This window comes from Clinocottus analis, unplaced genomic scaffold, assembly GCF_023055335.1.
Source record: "Clinocottus analis isolate CAN_PGR_092001 unplaced genomic scaffold, fCliAna1.0.p SCAF_6, whole genome shotgun sequence".
In the NCBI taxonomy this organism is placed as follows: Eukaryota; Metazoa; Chordata; class Actinopteri; order Perciformes; family Cottidae; genus Clinocottus; species Clinocottus analis.
In genome coordinates, this window is record NW_027176218.1 from 3,016,724 (window position 1) to 3,036,165 (window position 19,442).

Here is a 19,442-nt window from a genome sequence, read left to right on the forward strand (position 1 = left end):
TCCAAAAGGTTTATGAATAAGTCATCTCACGTATTTATGAAACTCACGGCCCAGACTGCACTTTAGCGTCCAGCGCTAATTAGCAGACGTTAGCACGCCGAGATCTAAACTGAGATAGTGAACGGTAAAACAATTTAAATGCTTGAAACCAGCTAATTTTTTTACTTTTTTTCAGGCTCATCCAAATGTTTTATTCAGCACATTTGGTAAAGTTGAAGGGGGTCCAGATGTAGACATGATTTAAATGCAGGATATATCAGCCAAAATGTGCTTTATTGATAGTCAACTCCATAATTATTGCATTGATATTGCATTCTCTACATTTGTTATTCACAGGAGTGAGAAAAATAACCAAACGTGAACTGGTGTAAAAATGCCGTAGCTGTTTGTTTTTTTGTTGACTTTTTTAAAATGTTTTGTACCCCCTTTAAAAAACATTAAAAGAAAACCACTTCATGTTTAGCAGTCGACATCAAAGTAGACGGAGGAGGTTTCAGGCTGTAATAAAGACACCAGTTGATAGAAATGTGAACATTTCTGGCGGTTTATGGCCCAGAGAAACGAGCAAGTCTTTCACTTTATTCAGCATTAGTGTTCCTCATCCTCGTGTCTGCGCTGTCGGCGCTTTGGGCAAAGTTATCTTTGCAGTTTTAAAGTTTATTTTGTAATGCCACGTACTTCTAGCCGAGAAACTAGCTTCGCTGCTTCGCTGCTCGCGGCCAAAAGTAACTCAAACAGCATTCGTATAGATAGTTAGGTTTTAATCCGACACGCTTTGATGCATTTAGGTTGTATAGTGTGTGACGGAGAGATTTATTTTATTCATGCGATGAATGATGATGGAGGCGAAAAGCAGAAATCTTTCTCAGAGCGCAGAAACAAACTCCAGTCGCGATAAATCAAGCGTGTTCTGCGGCGGCCGCGTCCTCGCAGACTGCAAGGCCTCCGTCACAGATTAAATATGTAATGAACGCCCCAAAAGCCTCACGCTCATCCTGAGATATGATGCAAACACTTGTGGGATCAAATGGTTTGAAAAGTCCTTTGTAATGTTTGCTTCAGTGTGTTTTTGTACATGAACAACCAATGAGGATGTCAGTTAAGAGTATTCACTGATTGTTAAATATTCTCTATGTTATGAATTATGTTATCTTTTTGGAAAAATGTTTAGATTTTCATTTCTAAATCTGCAGATATGGGTCAACTTCAAAATACATGTGATTGAAATTGTTGAAAACGATAAATCCGTTAAAAAAAAAAATTCTACCAAATTACAGTAAAGTCTGACTCACAATTTCATCATGAATATTTAAATATGACCATTATCTATGGCTCATCCACATATATTGTGGTGTTTATGTATTATGTGCCTCTCGTGTTTTTATATATACATCTTGAATTAGTTTTGTGTTATTTTAAAGGTATTTTCAGGCTGCCATAAAAACAAAATGTCCAGTGACAGCAGATGTGAATTAGCCTCTATGGCTAACTCTGGCTCACTGACAGTTGTTTTGTTCATCATTGTGTATTTTTATATTTAAAAAATCATTGTTTTGCACCACATTTAGGTCAAGTTTAGGTGGAAATTTGAAGGATTGGTGCAAAACGTAGTGTGACAAACTGAAGAATCCAGAAAAACAGAATAGTTCTGAGTCTCCATGATGTTATAAATACTCGGTGACGTTTTCTACATCCAAACCAGCCTGTTCTTCCTTCTGCCGCTGAAATGATTTAATAAACGTGACATACGAGACGAACAAAACCTCTCCGGCAGAACGACACCTGTTGTGTTTGGGTGTGAGCGACGGGCGTCGTGAAGTCCCAGAAGACCTTCAGTCAGAGGCAACAAAGGTTGCTGCAGGAAGACAGGAAATCGCTCAACATCATTATATTGCATCTTTTGTTGCCTTGGAAACTATAGTCGGGGGGGAAATGTGCAGCTCTGCAGCCGTTAAATCACATTCGCCCACCGGCAAACAATCCACCCCGAGACTCTCAAGGACTTTCCTTTTGTTCCAGAAGAGTCCAAAGTTTCTTTATGAATGAATTCAGGCTGGAAAACCCACAAAAAGATTACAAAATGTAGTCATTGACAATGTTTATATTACATTTTATATAGAACATTTGATAAAAGACACCAGGGTAGGACTTTGAAGTGACTGTCAAACAGGTTTATTCACATTTTCCTTTGTATATTATGGTCATAGATATCATTATTTTTTATTTATTTATTTACCTGAAGTTCATTGTAATTCTGTTAGCTTTTATATTGTATAGAATAACTCTGTTGTCTGTGCAATATGACAGTAAAAACATCTTCAATCTAGAATAGTTTGTGAAAATTACATTTTACTCAAATAACGTGTAGAAAATGTATCATTGTGGACTTAAAAAAAAAGTTTTATATAAAGTGGGTTTCCGTAAACACACATAATAACAAACATACTAATGTTTAAATGAAAATAAAAAGATGTTGCTTAGAAGTCGCTGTTGGTCTTCAGCTCTTTGGGTCTTTATTCCAAAATGTGAGCGTACGACGCGAAGACGTGAAGCTAGTAACCTGATGGTTATTTGGATCGTGTGCCGTGCGTATACTACTCATTATATGAATAGTTTCTGTCATGTTCATGTATCGTGCTGTAACTCTGTTACGCTGCTCCTTCTGGTCACATGACATCTGTTGCTTCTGTCCATCCGGGGAGACGGATCCTCCTCTGTTGCTCCATGAAGGTTTCTATCCTTTTTCTTTTTTTGAGGGGGAGTTTTTTTCCTGGTTTAAGGGACAGGGATGTCGTATGTGTGCGGCTCGTAAAGCCCTCCGAGGCAAATTTGTGCTTTGGTGCCATCCAAAATAAATTAGAAAACGGTGCCATCGATCAGTATTTAGGACATTTGCATCTGCTGCTGCTTGCAGTTTCCTCCTCCGTCTCTGTTGTTTTTGTGCGTTTGCTTTGCAGCAGGGTGGAGATGTTGGGTTTAGATTTGCTCATATGCAACTCAGAGGATCCTGCTCACACAGTTACAGTATGTTAAACTGTACTTTACCTGATGCGTTTACTCTGAGAAACACAACTCGTATGAGCTGCTCTACAGGATGGCCTCAGATCCGCAGTGCTCAGAGGATGAATCCTAAACTAAAAGGAATTATTAGGCGGGTATATATTTATTATTCATACGACACATTTACCACCAGCAGCAAATCTGTTGTGATGGATGAAGACAGTTTCTCCTCAACTCTGCAGGAGGATCCGACAATTAATCGATGGAAAAGTCAGAATAAAGTAAAGAAATGCAAATCTCAAAAAGCTCAAGGTGACGCCGTCAAAGAAAGAAATTTAATATAAAATGATCTTCATTAAAATATGTATAACTTTACATTTGAGGAGCTGGAAAAAAATACACAATTATTTAATGCAATAATTGATCTACTGATCATTTCAGCTCTTGAATCTGGTTATCGAGTTATCTCGATTAAAAAAAAAAGAAGCGTTTCCACCTCCCTTCCTGCTAAAATATCGATCCTTTCCATAAGAAGTCAACATGTTTTAGAAATTACGTCTCTTTCCAATCACCCCGCTTTTTGTGAGCTGCAGTTTCAAAAGGTTTCCATATTCTGCGGAGCTGCATTTCACGCTTCAAAGAGAATAATTTCTGGGTCACTCCGGCAGACTTTGACACATTTTGAGCATTGAAAAGGAAATCGTAACAGTAAGAAAACAGGTCTACGCTTCTCGTTTCGAGGCCTCGATAATCTCTCCTCCGGTGAACGCTCTTCTGCTGCTTTGGTTTCTAAAACAAAACCAAATGAGCCGTGAGCTAATCGTCCGTGTTTCTCTCTCTCTCTCTCTCCGTCAGACACGACGACTTGAAGGAGATGCTGGACAGCAACAAAGACTCCCTGAAGCTGGAGGCGATGAAGCGGATCGTAGCTGTGAGTATGAAGAATGTTTACTCTGGGAAAAAGAGAAAAAAAGAAACGGCACAACATGCATCATTAGCTGTTCTCTCTAGCCAACTTCATTTGATCATTTTGATGCAGAGAGATGCAGATCCAAACTAAAAACTGGTCTGCAAGTGAGATTTAATGCCCTTCAGCTGTGCGCCAAAAGTATTAGAGGATATAACTCCGGCGGTTCGAGAAAACCAACTGCGCAGTCCGCTGGTAAATATTCATAATCCGAAGCTCCACACCCGCCTCGTCGGTCGACGTCCCAGCAGGACGACGGGCATGAAAAAAGGGGAAGGAAAACCCCGGCTGAGATCAAAAATACAAACCAGTTGCACCTTCTCTTGACAGGACGGATGAAACCACAAAAAAAAAGGCTAATTATTATTTCCGGTCGTGTCTTTCGCTCCGCAGATGATCGCTCGAGGCAAGAACACGTCCGACCTCTTCCCCGCTGTGGTGAAGAACGTCGCCTGTAAAAACATTGAGGTTGGTAATGAGCCCGGGTTTCATGTCTGTGTGTTATTTGCTCATTTTCTTCAGTTTGTGGAGTTTTATGTGGCAAAAAAAGAAAAAAAAAGTGTTTTTTTTCTGCATTGAGGCATCTTATCGCCTCTCTAAAAGGCCCCGTGGGGCTCGGCTTTATCTCACCTGAACAAAACAGCAATTTTCCTCCTCTCCTTTTTTTTTTTAAAGGTTTTTATCACTTCACTTCGTCTCTTCACTTCAGATTTATCTCCAGCGGAAATAATTGAAGTAATCTCCATCATTTGGATTCAAAAATGTGTGTTTTTTATCCTCCATCGGTCTCTTTCCTTCTTCTCTCTGCAGGTGAAGAAGCTCGTCTATGTTTACTTGGTGCGATACGCCGAGGAGCAGCAGGATCTCGCTCTGCTCTCCATCTCCACCTTCCAGCGAGGGTTGAAGGTACGGCGGCCTTTCAACTACTCAGTGACAATTCCTTCAGATTTTCACTTTTTCTCATGAAAAAAACACAAAATTTCTAAAGATTTGGACCTGATGTTGTGATATAAATAGATATATATATATACACACACATATGTAATGGTTTATTTGATAAAGAGACAGTGCACATTAATAAAAACATTTCTGTAAATGCACCAGAGTTAGCTAAGAGGCTATTTTTTCATCTGTAGTCCCGAGAGGCAGACGCTAAAAACAGAAATAAGATGAAATACACAAGGTCATGAAATATTGACGCTTTACAATGCGCGCACAAACAATGAATGAGTGAGAATATTATATTTTTAAACACATCATCATCCAGGAGACATTGTGAAGTACATGCGACACAGAGGCTCACACATTCAACACACACAAAGCAAATGAAATGAGGGATTACTCTGTTAAAATAGAAAAATAGAAGGGACTAAAGACAAGAAAGAGACATTTTAGAGAGTGAAAAACATCCACAGCCACATTCACAGAACATAAAAGCTTGCAGAGTATGTGAAATATTTAAATCAGTCGCTTAACAACAATAAAAAACATTCATGCACTCATATATATACACATATACACACACATATCCATGGATGCTTCCCAACAGATGAATCCTCCTGACTCTGGTGATCTCCTGACATTTATTCTAGTTCCACCACGAGGTTGACATTTTACAATTTTGAGTGTAATAACTCCTCCTGGATGGATTTACTGTGAAACTTGATCCAGATTTTCCGAGATGAATTCTGATGACTTGATCCCTTCACTTTTCTTCCGGCACCATCGACAGTTTGAACAGTTTGAACAGGTTCGACAGGTTTTAATGAGTTAAAAACGTTGTATTATGAAGAAAAACCTGCAGAAGTAAAGCAGCGTGGCCTTCGTGCAGCGCGGCCTTTTGTCCCTTTACGAGAGCGAAAATCACAAAATGAAAGAGAGCCTGAGAGCCTGAGAGCTGCTCACAGCACTAATAGCAGACATAGTTTCTGTCTCGCTTTTATGGTCCTTTGAAAAAGTTCAGCCACCACATTTATCTCCGCTATTACAGAACAAAAAAAATCTTGAAAGCGTTGTTTTCAGCACTTTTACCGTCTCTGATCGTAGACCAGCTGGAAAGTCCAACAAAAAGGTTCCACAAAGTAAATGAGACATTTTTCATGCACATTTGTAACAAATTAAATACCCCATTGCCTGCTATAAACATCACGGCGTTAGCGTCCGCCTAAGAATATCCTCACGTTGCTCTAAATCTCTTAACTCTTGTCTTTTATTACTCTGCAGGATCCCAACCAGCTGATCCGAGCCAGCGCTCTGCGCGTCCTCTCCAGCATCCGCGTCACGATCATCGTCCCCATCATGATGTTGGCCATCAAAGAAGCCGCCTCGGATATGTCTCCGTACGTCAGGAAGACGGCCGCTCACGCCATCCCTAAACTCTACAGGTGACACGCCGGAAAAATCCTCTCGCTTCTCGGAAACCTCTGATTCCCTGTTTTTTGGGGTGTAAAGAAGATTATTTCATCAGTAAATATTGGAAGATGCCTTCCACTTGAGGCTTTTTTTATTAGAGCAAATGATGGGTAACTCTTCTCCAGCATTTGTTTTATGTCTTCTAATGGTTTTATTCTTCTCTGCTACCAGTTTGGATCCAGAACAGAAGGACCAGCTTATTGAAGTCATAGAGAAACTCCTCGCTGACAAAACCACGGTGGGTTTTCTGCTGATTCTTTTATTTTTAACAAGCCGGATCATTCCCTCTTCACCGCGCAGCTATCGTCATTTTCAGGTGTTTTGTTAAACTTGAGATGTTACTGGAGAATGCATGGATTAGATTGTGTGTGTGTGTGTGTGTGTGTGTGTGTGTGTGTGTGTGCTCCTGACATTTAAGAGAAAGCACTCTGACTTCTCCCCCCACCTGTTCTGTGCTGCAGTTGGTGGCGGGAAGCGTCGTGATGGCTTTCGAGGAGGTGTGTCCGGAGCGCATCGACCTGATCCACAAGAACTACAGGAAGCTGTGCAACCTCCTAATCGACGTGGAGGAGTGGGGGCAGGTGGTCATCATCAACATGCTAACGCGCTACGCCAGGACACAGTTCCTCAACCCGAACATGAACGTGAGTGAGAATACCGACATCATATACGCGCCGACGTCTGTGGCGTTCGGATGAACGTCCGGTCTCATCTGAATGTGCCATATCCTCTCCTCATCGGTCAACGCATCGATCAAGATGCCCCTCAAGGAGCTCATGTCATCAACAGCTGTTCACACAATCAGCTCAGATGAACAGCACCGCTCAATGCAACCCATCGTCTCTGTGCACATTACACTGTAACGCGCTTCGCTGCTTCTTTTGCACGTCTGTTTGAAGGGCAACTTGCACGATGTTGTCTCTGCAATTACAACAAAGTAGAATCCAATCTGATGAATCTCATCTAATGAATCGCACTCTCGTCTTTCTCCGGCGACTCTCGGTTGTCGAGTTTTCACGGCTGCTGTTCTGAGCTGCAAGATGGCCGCACCGGAAGATCTCATAGTTCAGTGTTATGAATTAAAGACCAAAAGAGCGAAAGGAAAAACGTTGCTAACATAGAACGTCAGTATTCACACAAATCTTTTTACTCAGCAACAAAAGGTGCTCAAGTAAACATATTGTTGGTTACATTTTTCCCGCTTATTGCTGTTGTGACTGTGCTGAGGAACAAATTGAAACCATCCTCTCATTGTTTCCCTTTTGACCACTTTTTTGTTCATGTTTATCAATTTTCCAGACCCACCTGTCGACTTATTTTTCTCGTCTTTTCAGACTTTTTTTCACGCCGCGAGGGACATTGTTATTGTGGTAATTTCCCAATGCGAGCGGTGACAAATTGCTCTAACACGCAGATGGCTCATGGTACTTTTCATCCGCGGTGTTGCTGCGGCTTTTTAAACACATATTATCAAGAGCAGATTACCATCTGGTGACTTTCTGAGCAACCAAATAACCGCTTTCCATGCCAGAGAGATTTCAGTCGCGGTCTGTTCGCCTAACCCCCCCCCGCCGCTGTCGTTGCAGGAGTCCCTGCTGGAGGAGGGAAGCGACAAGACCTTCTACGGCTCGGACGAAGACGAGGACGAGGAGGAAGAGGAGAAGGAGAATAAGGCAGAGGCTCCCATGGCGAAGAGGAAGCCGTACGTGATGGATCCAGACCATCGGCTGCTGCTGAGAAACACCAAGCCGCTCCTGCAGAGCCGCAACGCTGCTGTGAGAGCGCCGCCGCACTTCTACACAACACACACACACACACTCACACACACCGTCCATCAGCTCGGCGGCCCATTCGCTCTCCTCTTGACTCGGTTGCCATGGTGGAGATCGTGATTGTTTTTCTCTCAAACAATATTCCACCTCGAGCAGCGGGGGGTCGTCGCTTCAAGTCTTCAAACGCACGACCTTGGTTCATGTGAACAAGCGGCTGAAGTGCCCTTGAGCACTTAAATCAGAGCTGACCTCTCACTCTGGAAATGGGGACAATCTCCCGAAGGAAATCAATAAAGCATCTCTCACCATTAGTGCCGCTGTGGTCACCTTGAAAAGCCTCTTCGATGTTACGAATGTGTTATGAAATTCCCCCGTCACACATGTTCTGCTGCAGTCTGTTGTTCCAGATTAACACTCGGGGCACAAATGGGTTTCCTTATCTTGCATGTAGTAGAGCAGAAGATCGTCGAGCTCTCTAATGGCGCTTCGTGCAGCTATTAAGTAATTAATAAACCCTTTGCCCTGCTGTTTTTAAATAGTTATGTTATTATTTTGCCATATGCTTGAGCTTCGGCAGTAAGAATCTACCGCCACACGCACTACTTAAGAGTATTTATGGTCAATATTTATAGAATAAAGGGATAGCTAGTATTTATTTTTGAAGTTGGGTTGTAGGAGGTGCTTATTTACTGCCGCCAGGTTGGAGAAACAGACCAGCACAGGAGCAAAGTAATGTATTGCAGCAGAACAATGTGCGTAGTCACCTGATAGAAAAGCCTCTAAAGAAAATCTAAGTTTAAGAATATCACCTTGGGGCTGAAGCCCTTATCTACAAAGCTACGAGACTTCTTTGACATAAAAAAGTAATTTTACCTCAACAGAATAAACACATTTTACTGCAACATACAAAATGAATGGATTTTTAATGGGGAACAAAGTGTTTTAAAAGCACCCGGATGGAAAATATATCACGTGCAACATTGATACCGCGTTTGTGAGATTGTGTCACTGGTGCTGATTTAATCCGTCTGCTGCAGGTGGTGATGGCTGTGGCTCAGCTGTATTTCCATCTCGCCCCTAAAGTGGAGGTCGGGGTGATTGCCAAGGCTCTGGTCCGTCTCCTGAGGAGCCACAGGTGAGCTGCACGCTCTATAATACGAAATAAATTGTCTGTTCTGATTGCTTTACCATGAATTTTTAGGCAGCAGTGTGTAGTCTAGCGTTCTTTGCCGCTGAGAATCGAGCAGAAAAGGTTTGAAAATAAGAATAAGAGGCTGCGTTTTAGAGTCTCACTTGAAAAAAAATCAATCCACACAGCTGAATGTGATAAGAGGGAACTATAATGAGCATGAAACTCAGCAAAATGGAAAACAGAATGAGAAGATGGAGAGGAAAAATATGACAAGTGAGGGTAGTAAAATAAATCTGCGCAGCCCTGAAGCAGGAAGTGAAATTAAACGGGGAGGAGGGGAGCTCGTGAGTCTGAGGTGAACATGAAGGCATAAACCACGAGGACGGATGACGGCCTCTCGGCAGCGAGTCCCGCGAGCTGTCGGCTTCTTATTGAACAAGCGCTCTTTCGGCTCCGAGTGCGCCGTAATGGGATCATCGTTCAGCAGCGACCGAACGGCAGCGTCTCTCCGCGGGGGATCCGTCAGGAGTCTGTCGCGCCGTTCGATGCGTTTCATTAGAAATTTACCATCGGTGCGGAGTCTCGGCTGTAAATAAAACCGCGTCGGTTCAACGGCCTCGAAGAGTAAAGCCGGGATGCTTCCCATGAAACCCACTAAACAATTGCATTGGTCTTGTTTGTGTACTAAACCGTCTACACAACCACACCCAGAATGGAGAAGTCTTGTGGTATGCGTGAAGATTAATAGCTTTTATTTTCACAGGAAACTCGAGTGAGGACCCAAATGCTCATGCAACAGTTTAAAGTAATTTATTTTAACAAAAAAACACTAGAATTAAACAGAAACATATACTCACGGACAGAGTAACACACAGTACGAACCGACAAGGAGACAAACAGGGTTTAAATACAAGAGGAAGGTAACGAGACACAGGTGGACACAATGAGGGCAGCACAGGTGAAAGGAATACACAACCAGGCAGACACACAACCACCAGGGCAGGAAGTGCAGAGACACAGAGGACACGAGACTACAAAATAAAACAGGAAACAGAAAACTGAAATCATGACGTATATTCACTCTGGAAACGCTGTAGCTGTATGTTTTTATTTTTTATGGCTGTTTCAGTATCTGCATTGCATAAGTAACAAGCACTGCTTTAAACATGTGTGTTTCCACTCTTTTGACCCGTCTCTCTCTCTCTCTCCCTCTCTCTCTCTCTCTCTCCCTCTCTCTCTCCCTCCAGTGAAGTCCAGTATGTCGTTCTTCAGAACGTGGCGACCATGACGATCAAGAGGAGGGTGAGCTACACCTGGTGGCGTCTTTCGGATCAGTTTGCGAGTGAAACTTGAACACAAAATGCTGCAAATGGAGCTTTGGGTTCACTGAGGTGTTTTCCTCTCCATCTGTCTTCATGTTTCACAGGGAATGTTTGAACCGTACCTGAAGAGCTTCTACATCCGGTCCACAGACCCAACGCAGATTAAAGTCCTTAAGGTAAAGTCCTCAATTATATTCTATCGTGCTTCATCACGTCTTTCTCTCTTTCATCTTGATGCTGAATCCACTCATAAAAGATCGGTGCAGTAATTACTGTTTTGAATACCCATTTTGAAAGTTTTCAGTGTTTAAAAACTTTCTATTTTTTTGTCTTCTGCAGCTGGAAGTTCTCACAAATTTGGCCAACGAGACGAACATCTCCACTATTCTCAGAGAGTTTCAGGTGCGGTGAAACAGGCTCCACGAAGAGCGAATTCTGTCCTCAAAGTAGCAAAAAAATACAAAAATTGTGCAGATTTTCACTTTGGCGAGGAGTAATACGCCAACTTCCTTCATCTATTCCCTGCAGACTTACATTAAAAGCATGGATAAAGACTTTGTGGCCGCCACGATTCAGGCCATCGGCCGCTGTGCCACAAACATCGGCGAGGTGAGGGACACGTGTCTGAACGGCCTGGTGCAGCTGCTGTCCAACCGAGACGGTGAGTGTCTCTAAGAGGCAAGAAAATGGATTTTTATTTGTTTTATTATTATATTTGTTTAATGCACAGCTTTTAGGATATTTTAAATGTTGTGTAAAGTGACTTTGAGTACTAAGAAAAGCACAATATAAATGAAAATGCATTATTTTATTTTTATTTTTTTTATCTTTTTATTTTATTTTAATTTATTTTGCTTTTTATTTTTATTTATTTTTTATTTTTATTTTGTTAAATAATAATTTATTTGAAAATCATTCTTATTATTATTTTTTAATTATTAATAAGATGCTTTTTAGGTGATACATATTGCATTAAAAGGATTTATTTGTTGTATACTTTCGCATCGGGGGAGCAGGATCATTTAATGAAGCTCATTCATCTGTATTTGTAAATTAGTGAAAAAAATAGAAGCAGAAGACAACAAGCGATCAGATGCAAATCTCTAGTTTCATGTTAAAAAAAGCTGTCGTAGAAACATAAAAACACTAAAAACTGTCCGTGAACAAGTGAAGGACTGACTTTATATTGTAGGAACTCAATCCAGTCTGAAGATGAAAGAAACATCTTTAAATCTTGATTTGTTCGTGACTCTTCTCTCCTGTGCAGAGTTGGTCGTGGCGGAGTCGGTGGTGGTTATCAAGAAGCTGCTGCAGATGCAACCGGAGAAGCACAGCGACATCATAAAGCACATGGCCAAACTAACCGACAACATCCAGGTGGGATGCCAAAACCTCTGGCTATGGCAGAGGAAACGACACAGCTCGTTGGTTTAAAAAGACTTCGGTGTCGCTGTGTTGGAAGCGGGTTCATCCCAACAAAACACACAACTGTTTAATCCTTTTTTGTGTTGCTGTCAGGTGCCGATGGCGCGGGCCAGTATCCTGTGGCTGATCGGAGAATACTGCGAGCATGTGCCTAAGATTGCCCCCGACGTCCTGAGGAAGATGGCCAAGTCGTTCACCAACGAAGAAGACATCGTCAAGCTGCAGATCATAAATTTGGCCGCCAAGCTCTATCTCACCAACTCCAAACAGGTGCGAACAACACGCGTTTCCTCATGAATATAAATGCTATAAAGCTTAGCGACGACGTGCGCCACGCCACGTGAGGGAGTAAGAACCATTTTCTAAAATAGCCAAAGGTTTTTAGAGCATGTAGGTGTGCTCGGGGCTTTGCGACCCCACAAAAACTGCATTTTTTCCGTTTTTCTGCCGTACCGTCATCCCACATGTCCGTCACATTCTCTCTCGTCTTCGCAGACCAAACTGTTGACGCAGTACGTGCTCAACTTGGCCAAGTACGACCAGAACTACGACATCCGCGATCGGGCGCGCTTCATCCGTCAGCTCATCGTGCCCACCGAGAAGAGCGGAGCGCTGAGCAAGTACGCCAAGAAGCTGTTCCTCGCCCTCAAACCCGCGCCGGTCCTCGAGTCTCCATTCAAAGGTACAGGAGGCGTTTTACATTTTACGGCCGGGAGAGAGTCGAGCGCTAACACAGACACGCTATAATTCTTCAGATGAACCTGAACACTGAAATAGAGATTATAGGGAGTTAGTTACAGACATCGTATGCGTGCCTTTTTAGACTCGGTGTGATTTACACTTTCCAAATAACATTAAATCAGAAATCCATTGCAAATTCCCATCCATAAATCTGCACAGAAATCATGGAAAAAATACTTTTTTTTCGTATTAAAGTAATCCAGTGGTAGTTGTCCATGAATACTTTGCAAAAAGGAACTGCTGATAGGTAACTTGGCATATTTTGGTGTTACCAGTGTGCCAGAAATATTGCCTACAACTCTCCAACAAACTTTATGGCATCATAGCACTTCCTGTTTACATCAGCTAAAGCCAATGAAATAAGTATGATTACACCCTCAACATTACAATAACAATAGAGGCTACAAAGTGCCTTACGTCTGTGCATTCTGGATCGCTTTTTCCTTTTCGTTTCCTGCAGATCGAGACCACTTCCAGTTGGGCTCGTTGTCCCACTTGCTGAATGCCAAGGCCGGCGGCTACCAGGAGCTGCCCGACTGGCCCGAAGCCGCCCCAGACCCCTCCGTGCGCAACGTGGAGGTGAAGGATTCTGTGCGTGCAGTGGGAACAGTAACTTACAGAGACACACAGGGAGGGGGGGGGGCGAGCTTGTTGCTCCCGCCGCCCCGGAGCAGTGCCTCAGAGGGGCTGAACAGAGTCGTCCAATACAACATTAACTCCAATATAACATTGATCCCTCTCACACGAGCCATCTGTCATCCACTTGCAGCTCATAAGCATTAACAGCTCATCAGTAGCATGCATCCTTTCTGGCCTCCATCTATTTCCAAAAGCATGATGCTGCTTAACCACTCCCCCGCTCCATAGAGTACAGGAGAAAAGAGGATTTTTTTACGGCTTATTTATAATGAACTATGAGACCACAGTCGGTGGTATCGAACTCCTCGCCCTCTCTGCTGCACTTGCTTCGGTTCGGCAGCGGCTCGCTGGACCCCCGTCCGAGTGATTTCTCACCGATGTTTGAGCCGATAGCACACGCGATACAGAAGGGAACTGATTTTTGGGAGCCGCAGCTTAAGTTTTTACTCCAACCGCAGTGAACCACCTCCTGCAGACGCTGTTAAAGGCCGACCTGAGGAGGGCCAGCGCCTAAAATAACACCGGTATGTCTTTATGGAAGTAAAGCATCAACGTATTTATGAGTTATTCCGCTTAAGTTACACTCTTCACGAGGTACAGCCGAGCTAACAAACTCAAATTCGATCTGAATGTGTTTGTGGAGCATCAAACCCAACTCAGCAAAGTCCCTCCTCTTCTCCTCCATCCCATTCCCTCCCACGTGCCATCGGTTCATGAACATCAGTGTGATCTCAACGAAGACATAAAATCAAGCACTTGATTTTTGTCGTCGTAGATTTGTTAATGATTGTGATCATGTGTGCGTGTGTGTAGTTTGTTTTAACGCTCAGCTTGGGGCTCCATGCCGTGGTGTCAACGTGTCCTTTGCTTGTGACGTAGATTTCAAGATGAGGCCACAGGTGCATTGAGTTACATTTTGATTTTACGACGCATGTAATCGCTGCTCTTCCAGGCAGGTCGTGTTTTATTTTGAGCGTTCAGACTTGATTCATTACAGCGAACGGTGTGAAACATGCATCCGTGTGTTTTGGGAACTCAAAGAAGATTGATTTGCCGCTGCGGCCGGGTTTAACGAGGCCTTTACCCAGTTTACCGTCTCATATTGTGCCTCTGCAAGGATGGAATTACATTATCTTCTGACGTCAGCTGACACGACAACATGAAGCATTTCTACACCTGATTGGAGACACGCAGGTGTTTCGATCTGGTAAAATACGGCAGATGTTCATCGTCGTTGCTGATCAGTCTTACACGTATCAAGTCAGGATCAATTTGAGTCTGAGAGGGAGTTTTTCAAACTAAAATGATAATTTAATCTGGATTTAAAAAGCAGATCTTAAAATATAGTTTTACACAAATGCTTCACCATGCAATAATGTGATGTAATATAGTAGTTATGACCAAATAAATTAAAACAAATACAATTATTATTAATATTTTTTTAAGTAAAAAAAAAGTCGATAAAAATTTTTACAAAATTAAAAGTCATGATTGTGACTTTTCTCATATTTTTTTAAATGATTTTTTTTTCACGATGCAACCATGCAATAAATGAACCACATTCTCACAGTGAAGGATCAGTAACCTGGAACAGCTGCTGAGATGAAAACAATAATAATAAATAGTGAATACATAAATAATACGAATTAATAGCGTCGGATAACATCCAGTGAAGTAAAAAACATTCAAAAATATTAAACATTTAAACATGATCGGTGTTTTTTCTCTGATTACGTGATATTTATTAAACTCAAGCCTCAAGTCTCAGATCTCAAAAGTGACGGAAGTCATAAAACCGAGAAGAGGAAAAAAGCGCAGCGATGTCGTATCATATAGAAAAACCTGGTTATGGAAGTGTGAGTGTCCCGTTACATCCGCTGCTTCTCCCCTCTGCACGTTATCCATCTCCACAGACAGAGGAAGTCATAACCACCGGCGAGGGGAGGATCAGCTTGCTGGGAGAATGGAGAGAGGTGCCGCCGCCTCAGTTTGGGAGTGTGGTGATGTTTGTTTTGAAGACTGCTCTCTCTCTCTCTCTCCTTCCTCTCTGAGTCTCTCTCTCTCTATTTGTCATAATGTAGCAGGAACAGATGACGGTGAAGTCAGTGAGATGAATGCAAGAGTATGGAAAGAGATTCACATGACAAGAAATCATGGCGTGTCCTCTGCAGGTGTTTTGGAAGTTGTGGAATAAGAGTAAAGAGGAATTCAAGTAGCAACTGAAACAAGTCAAAAGGATTAGAAATCTGCAGTTGACACGTCTCTAAACTCAAGGTCCATTTGTGTGTCTGTCCTGGAGCTTTTGACGACATCATGGTCTTCATCAGCGGAGGATATTTGCTCAGTTGCAGATGTTCAAACGTTCCATTATATAATACAAGTATTTCATTATTCTGAGCATTTTACACGCTGATGTAAAGAGATTGACTCTCGCCGTTGACAAGAGCTCCACTCAAGGTCCACTTACTCACTTATTCACAGTCAAGCCGACAAAGACAAGGAGTCCGACAGGTGTTTAAAATCACAGAACGTTTTAAGCGCTTACAGTTTTACAACAACTTGGCAAGCTTTATCTTTCGTATGCAGAGGAACCAGAGGTACATTGTGACGCGTTTTGGATTAAATGCAGAAATGTATGGAAGCCCATTTCCGCCACAATTTTTTTTTTAAAAAGTCATAATTATGAAAAAAAAAACAATTGAAAGTACAATGTTTCGACAAAAGAAATTATAATTATGACCAAACAAGTATTATTTTGTATTTCTTTTTAAAGTCATGACAATAAAATTAAAAAAGTCATAGTTATAAAAACAAGAACATTTTTTTTAGTCATGACAAAAAAAGTCAACAAAAAATTCAAAAAAATAAAAACTCATAATAATGACCAAACAAATTAAAACAAGTATTATTTTTTAAAATATTTTTTTAAGTCATGACAACAAAAAAAGTCTACAAAAAATTGAAAAAAATAGTCTGAATTCCTTTCATACTTTTTTGTTTGTTTGTTTGTTTTTTGTCATAATCATGATTTATTTATATTTTTTGTCATAATCATGATTTATTTATATTTTTTGTCATAATTATGATTTATTTATATTTTTTGTCATAATTATGACTTTTTTTTCTGGCGGAAATGGGCTTCCATAGGAATGTGATCCAAAAGCGAGTAAGTGACCCTTGAGTGGAGATTGTTTTGCCAACTGGTTATCTCGTGGTCGACCTACCGCACTTCACTGTTTTCCTTTTTCTGCTCCTTCTTGGTCTCACGTGAAATTTGTGACACAGTTTGTGAATGTGTCACAAATGTTGTTGTTGTTGTTGTTGTTGTTGTTGTGATACAGAGTGATCTCTCCCCGTTCCACCTCGTCATTTATCTCATCTTTATACTCCATGCCGGAACAACATCATGCTCGGTCACCGACAAAGACTCAATGCATTGTTGTGTATTTGCTTGACGTAGCAGTGAATGTTTATGTTGACCGTTTCTCTCTTTATTTAGATAAAATTACGTTATATTGGAGTGCATTGACTTTTTTACCAGGGAAAAACTACCTTCATTGACAGATTTTTGTGGTTAAAAACACACATTTGGGGTTTATTTCTGTCTCTGATATCAGAAACTGTTCTCACGCTTCCTATGCCTGTTTCCTCTTTTACTTTTCTGCCTTTTTTTTCAACAAAACGAGCAAAAAAAAAATATATATATATATCTTTCTCCTTCCTCTATCTCACCTGCATCCAAATCTTTTTTCTTTTCTACATCTACCAGGTGTTTACGCTGCTTGAAAGAGTCACAACATTAACAAGTGTGAGTCAGTTAGCGGCAAAGAGCCCGTACCTCCTTGAGCCTCAACCCCATATAGCGGCAAAAAAAACCAACAACCTTTTTGACCCTCCCCCCCCACCACCCACCACCACCCGACCCCCCTCGCCTACCGTAGTTGCTGTTCTGTGCTTATAGCTCAGCCGAAGCCTCCTCTTCCTCGGTCTTTACCATTAAAGAAGTGATTTCTTCGAGTGGGCCGCGCTGTCCTCTGACACGTCGAAGATTGACGAGCAGCCTCCTTATGTCTTCTGCATAATTATGATAACACACTTTGTTGTTTTTCATAATCTGAGCCAGTGGAAGCGTGTAGATGTTGAACAGAAGAGGCCCCAGTATTGAACCTTGGGGAACACCACATGTCATCTTAGTCCAGTGGTTCTCAAACTGTGGGGCACGACCCTCTTTTTTTAAAATTTTTTAAGAGTCCTTCATTAATCCCACAGTGGGGGAATTATTCTCTGCACTTTACCCATCATCCTTAGGAGCTTTGTGCTGCTGTGAAGCTCTGGGGCTTCAGTGTCTTGCTCAAGGACACTTGAACATAAAACTATGGGGAGAAAACAGAGACCCAACCGGCTTCCTTGGTCATCTTTTTGACCAAATATGAGTTATTTTTGCACATATATAACTTTATTTGCATTGTTTTAACAAAGTGATTGCAAATGTTATTACTTTTTGTCAGATGGAGCAATCTGGTTTCCTTAAAAGGGATTTCAATTTTCTTTAATCTGTTAATTAAAAAAGCACGGATGGAGGAGTCTCAAAAAGTTGCACCATTTTGTTCCCACGTTGTCGGGGCGTTGCGGCCCGAACATTTTGCTTCCTCCAAAGTGGGGCGTGCCAGAATAAGTTTTGAGAACCACTGCGTTATCTGATGGCTCTCGTTAATGAGTTTGGTCGCAGACAAATGGTATCGTTCCTGTGTGGGAGCGCAGTCGCTCCTCAAAGACATCACTTCTCTTAATGGAACTTGCTCCCTGTGTTTTAAAAGGAACACAAAAAAACCAACATTTCTGCAACTGGTCATGAAGGCATCCCCCTGGCGCTCGCATCTGTAAACACATCAGTGTCTCTCCGCACTGAATGTCTCCTTTTCCGACCGTCGGATCCCCCCCCCCCACAAACAAATCTGACGTCCGGTCTCCATTTTGGCTGCAGCGCGCCCAGGCGAGAGGCATTCATGGCCACGCTTACCGTGACGCGCCCGCCACGTCTCCGCTTTGTTTCTGTCCGGGAGGCGGCAGCCGAACCAAACCTCTCACTGTGTGTGTGTGTGTTTATTTAACTTCCTCCTCCTCCTCTTCCTCCTCCTTCAGGTGCCCGAGTGGACCAAGTGCAGCAGCCGAGAGAAGAGGAAGGAGAAGAAGGTGGAGAAGCCCTTCTACTCCGACTCGGAGGGCGAGTCCGGCCCGACGGAGTCAGCTGACAGCGGTAGCTCCAGACGGGTCCTTTTGGGTGTAACGAGGCCGGTAGACGTGTTGTTTGCTCTCGGGACGACGTGACGGCCGTTATTCAGGGTTGTTGTTGTTGTTGCTGTCAACAAATCCTATCAAAACTCTTCATAGAAAAACGGTTATAAATATATAGTTGAATTTTGAATGAAGTGCTCAGTAATGTTTTTGAATCGGTTCTATAATAGTGCGATGAATATTTACAGTTGCAATTAAAATAAGAGAGAGAAATAAAAAACGGCAGTAAGTACTCCCAGGTTCTTCTTCTTCTTCTTCTTCTTCTTCTTCTTCTTCTTCTTCTCCTTCTCCTTCTTCTTCTACACAAACTGATGGCGGTTCAGGGTCTTTGTCTGACGTCGTTATATTTTAAATATTTGGTTGTGTGTGCTCCTCAGATACGACCTAAGAGACGATCTGGGAATGTCGTCAGTGCAGCTCAATCTTTTTTTATTGTAACTTGTCCCTCGACAAAAAATACGTGTCAGAGGAAGCAATAATGCACGATTTAATTTAAAAATATCTCCTTTATTGGAGAATATCAAGAAAAAACTAGAACAAATAAGAACTTCACCGATGAAGAAGTGACTTAAGACTTGAAAAATCAATGAGTTCCAGCTGTTGTGTATATATATCTATATTTATATAGATATATATATATAGATATGTATATATCTATATATCTATATATATTACTGTCACCATGCAGTCGTCATTAATATCAGACCCGCTCGCCCTCTGATTCTTCACTTCTCTGC

The 19,442-nt window shown here is 42.0% G+C and overlaps 1 protein-coding gene across 8 annotated transcripts in view; it reads left to right on the top strand.

The window, feature by feature from the left end:
* LOC137803654 (AP-3 complex subunit beta-2) overlaps positions 1–19,442 on the top strand; it is a 36,677-nt gene that overhangs the window by 9,138 nt on the left and 8,097 nt on the right. For 2 of the 8 annotated variants that reach the window (XM_068602336.1, XM_068602337.1), the window contains exons 2-19: positions 3,856–3,931; positions 4,361–4,435; positions 4,778–4,873; positions 6,191–6,351; positions 6,551–6,617; positions 6,841–7,023; positions 7,966–8,154; positions 9,189–9,286; positions 10,531–10,585; positions 10,710–10,781; positions 10,945–11,007; positions 11,134–11,266; positions 11,873–11,982; positions 12,124–12,300; positions 12,526–12,712; positions 13,232–13,350; positions 15,324–15,383; positions 18,553–18,667. In XM_068602336.1, the coding sequence (XP_068458437.1) occupies positions 3,856–3,931; positions 4,361–4,435; positions 4,778–4,873; positions 6,191–6,351; positions 6,551–6,617; positions 6,841–7,023; positions 7,966–8,154; positions 9,189–9,286; positions 10,531–10,585; positions 10,710–10,781; positions 10,945–11,007; positions 11,134–11,266; positions 11,873–11,982; positions 12,124–12,300; positions 12,526–12,712; positions 13,232–13,350; positions 15,324–15,383; positions 18,553–18,667 (2,036 nt within the window). Of the gene's footprint in view, positions 1–2,551; positions 2,586–2,631; positions 2,731–3,855; positions 3,932–4,360; positions 4,436–4,777; positions 4,874–6,190; positions 6,352–6,550; positions 6,618–6,840; positions 7,024–7,965; positions 8,155–9,188; positions 9,287–10,530; positions 10,586–10,709; positions 10,782–10,944; positions 11,008–11,133; positions 11,267–11,872; positions 11,983–12,123; positions 12,301–12,525; positions 12,713–13,231; positions 13,363–15,323; positions 15,384–18,552; positions 18,668–19,442 lie in introns of those variants that run through there. The other 6 variants (XM_068602339.1, XM_068602341.1, XM_068602340.1 and 3 more) reach the window with 4 other exon arrangements.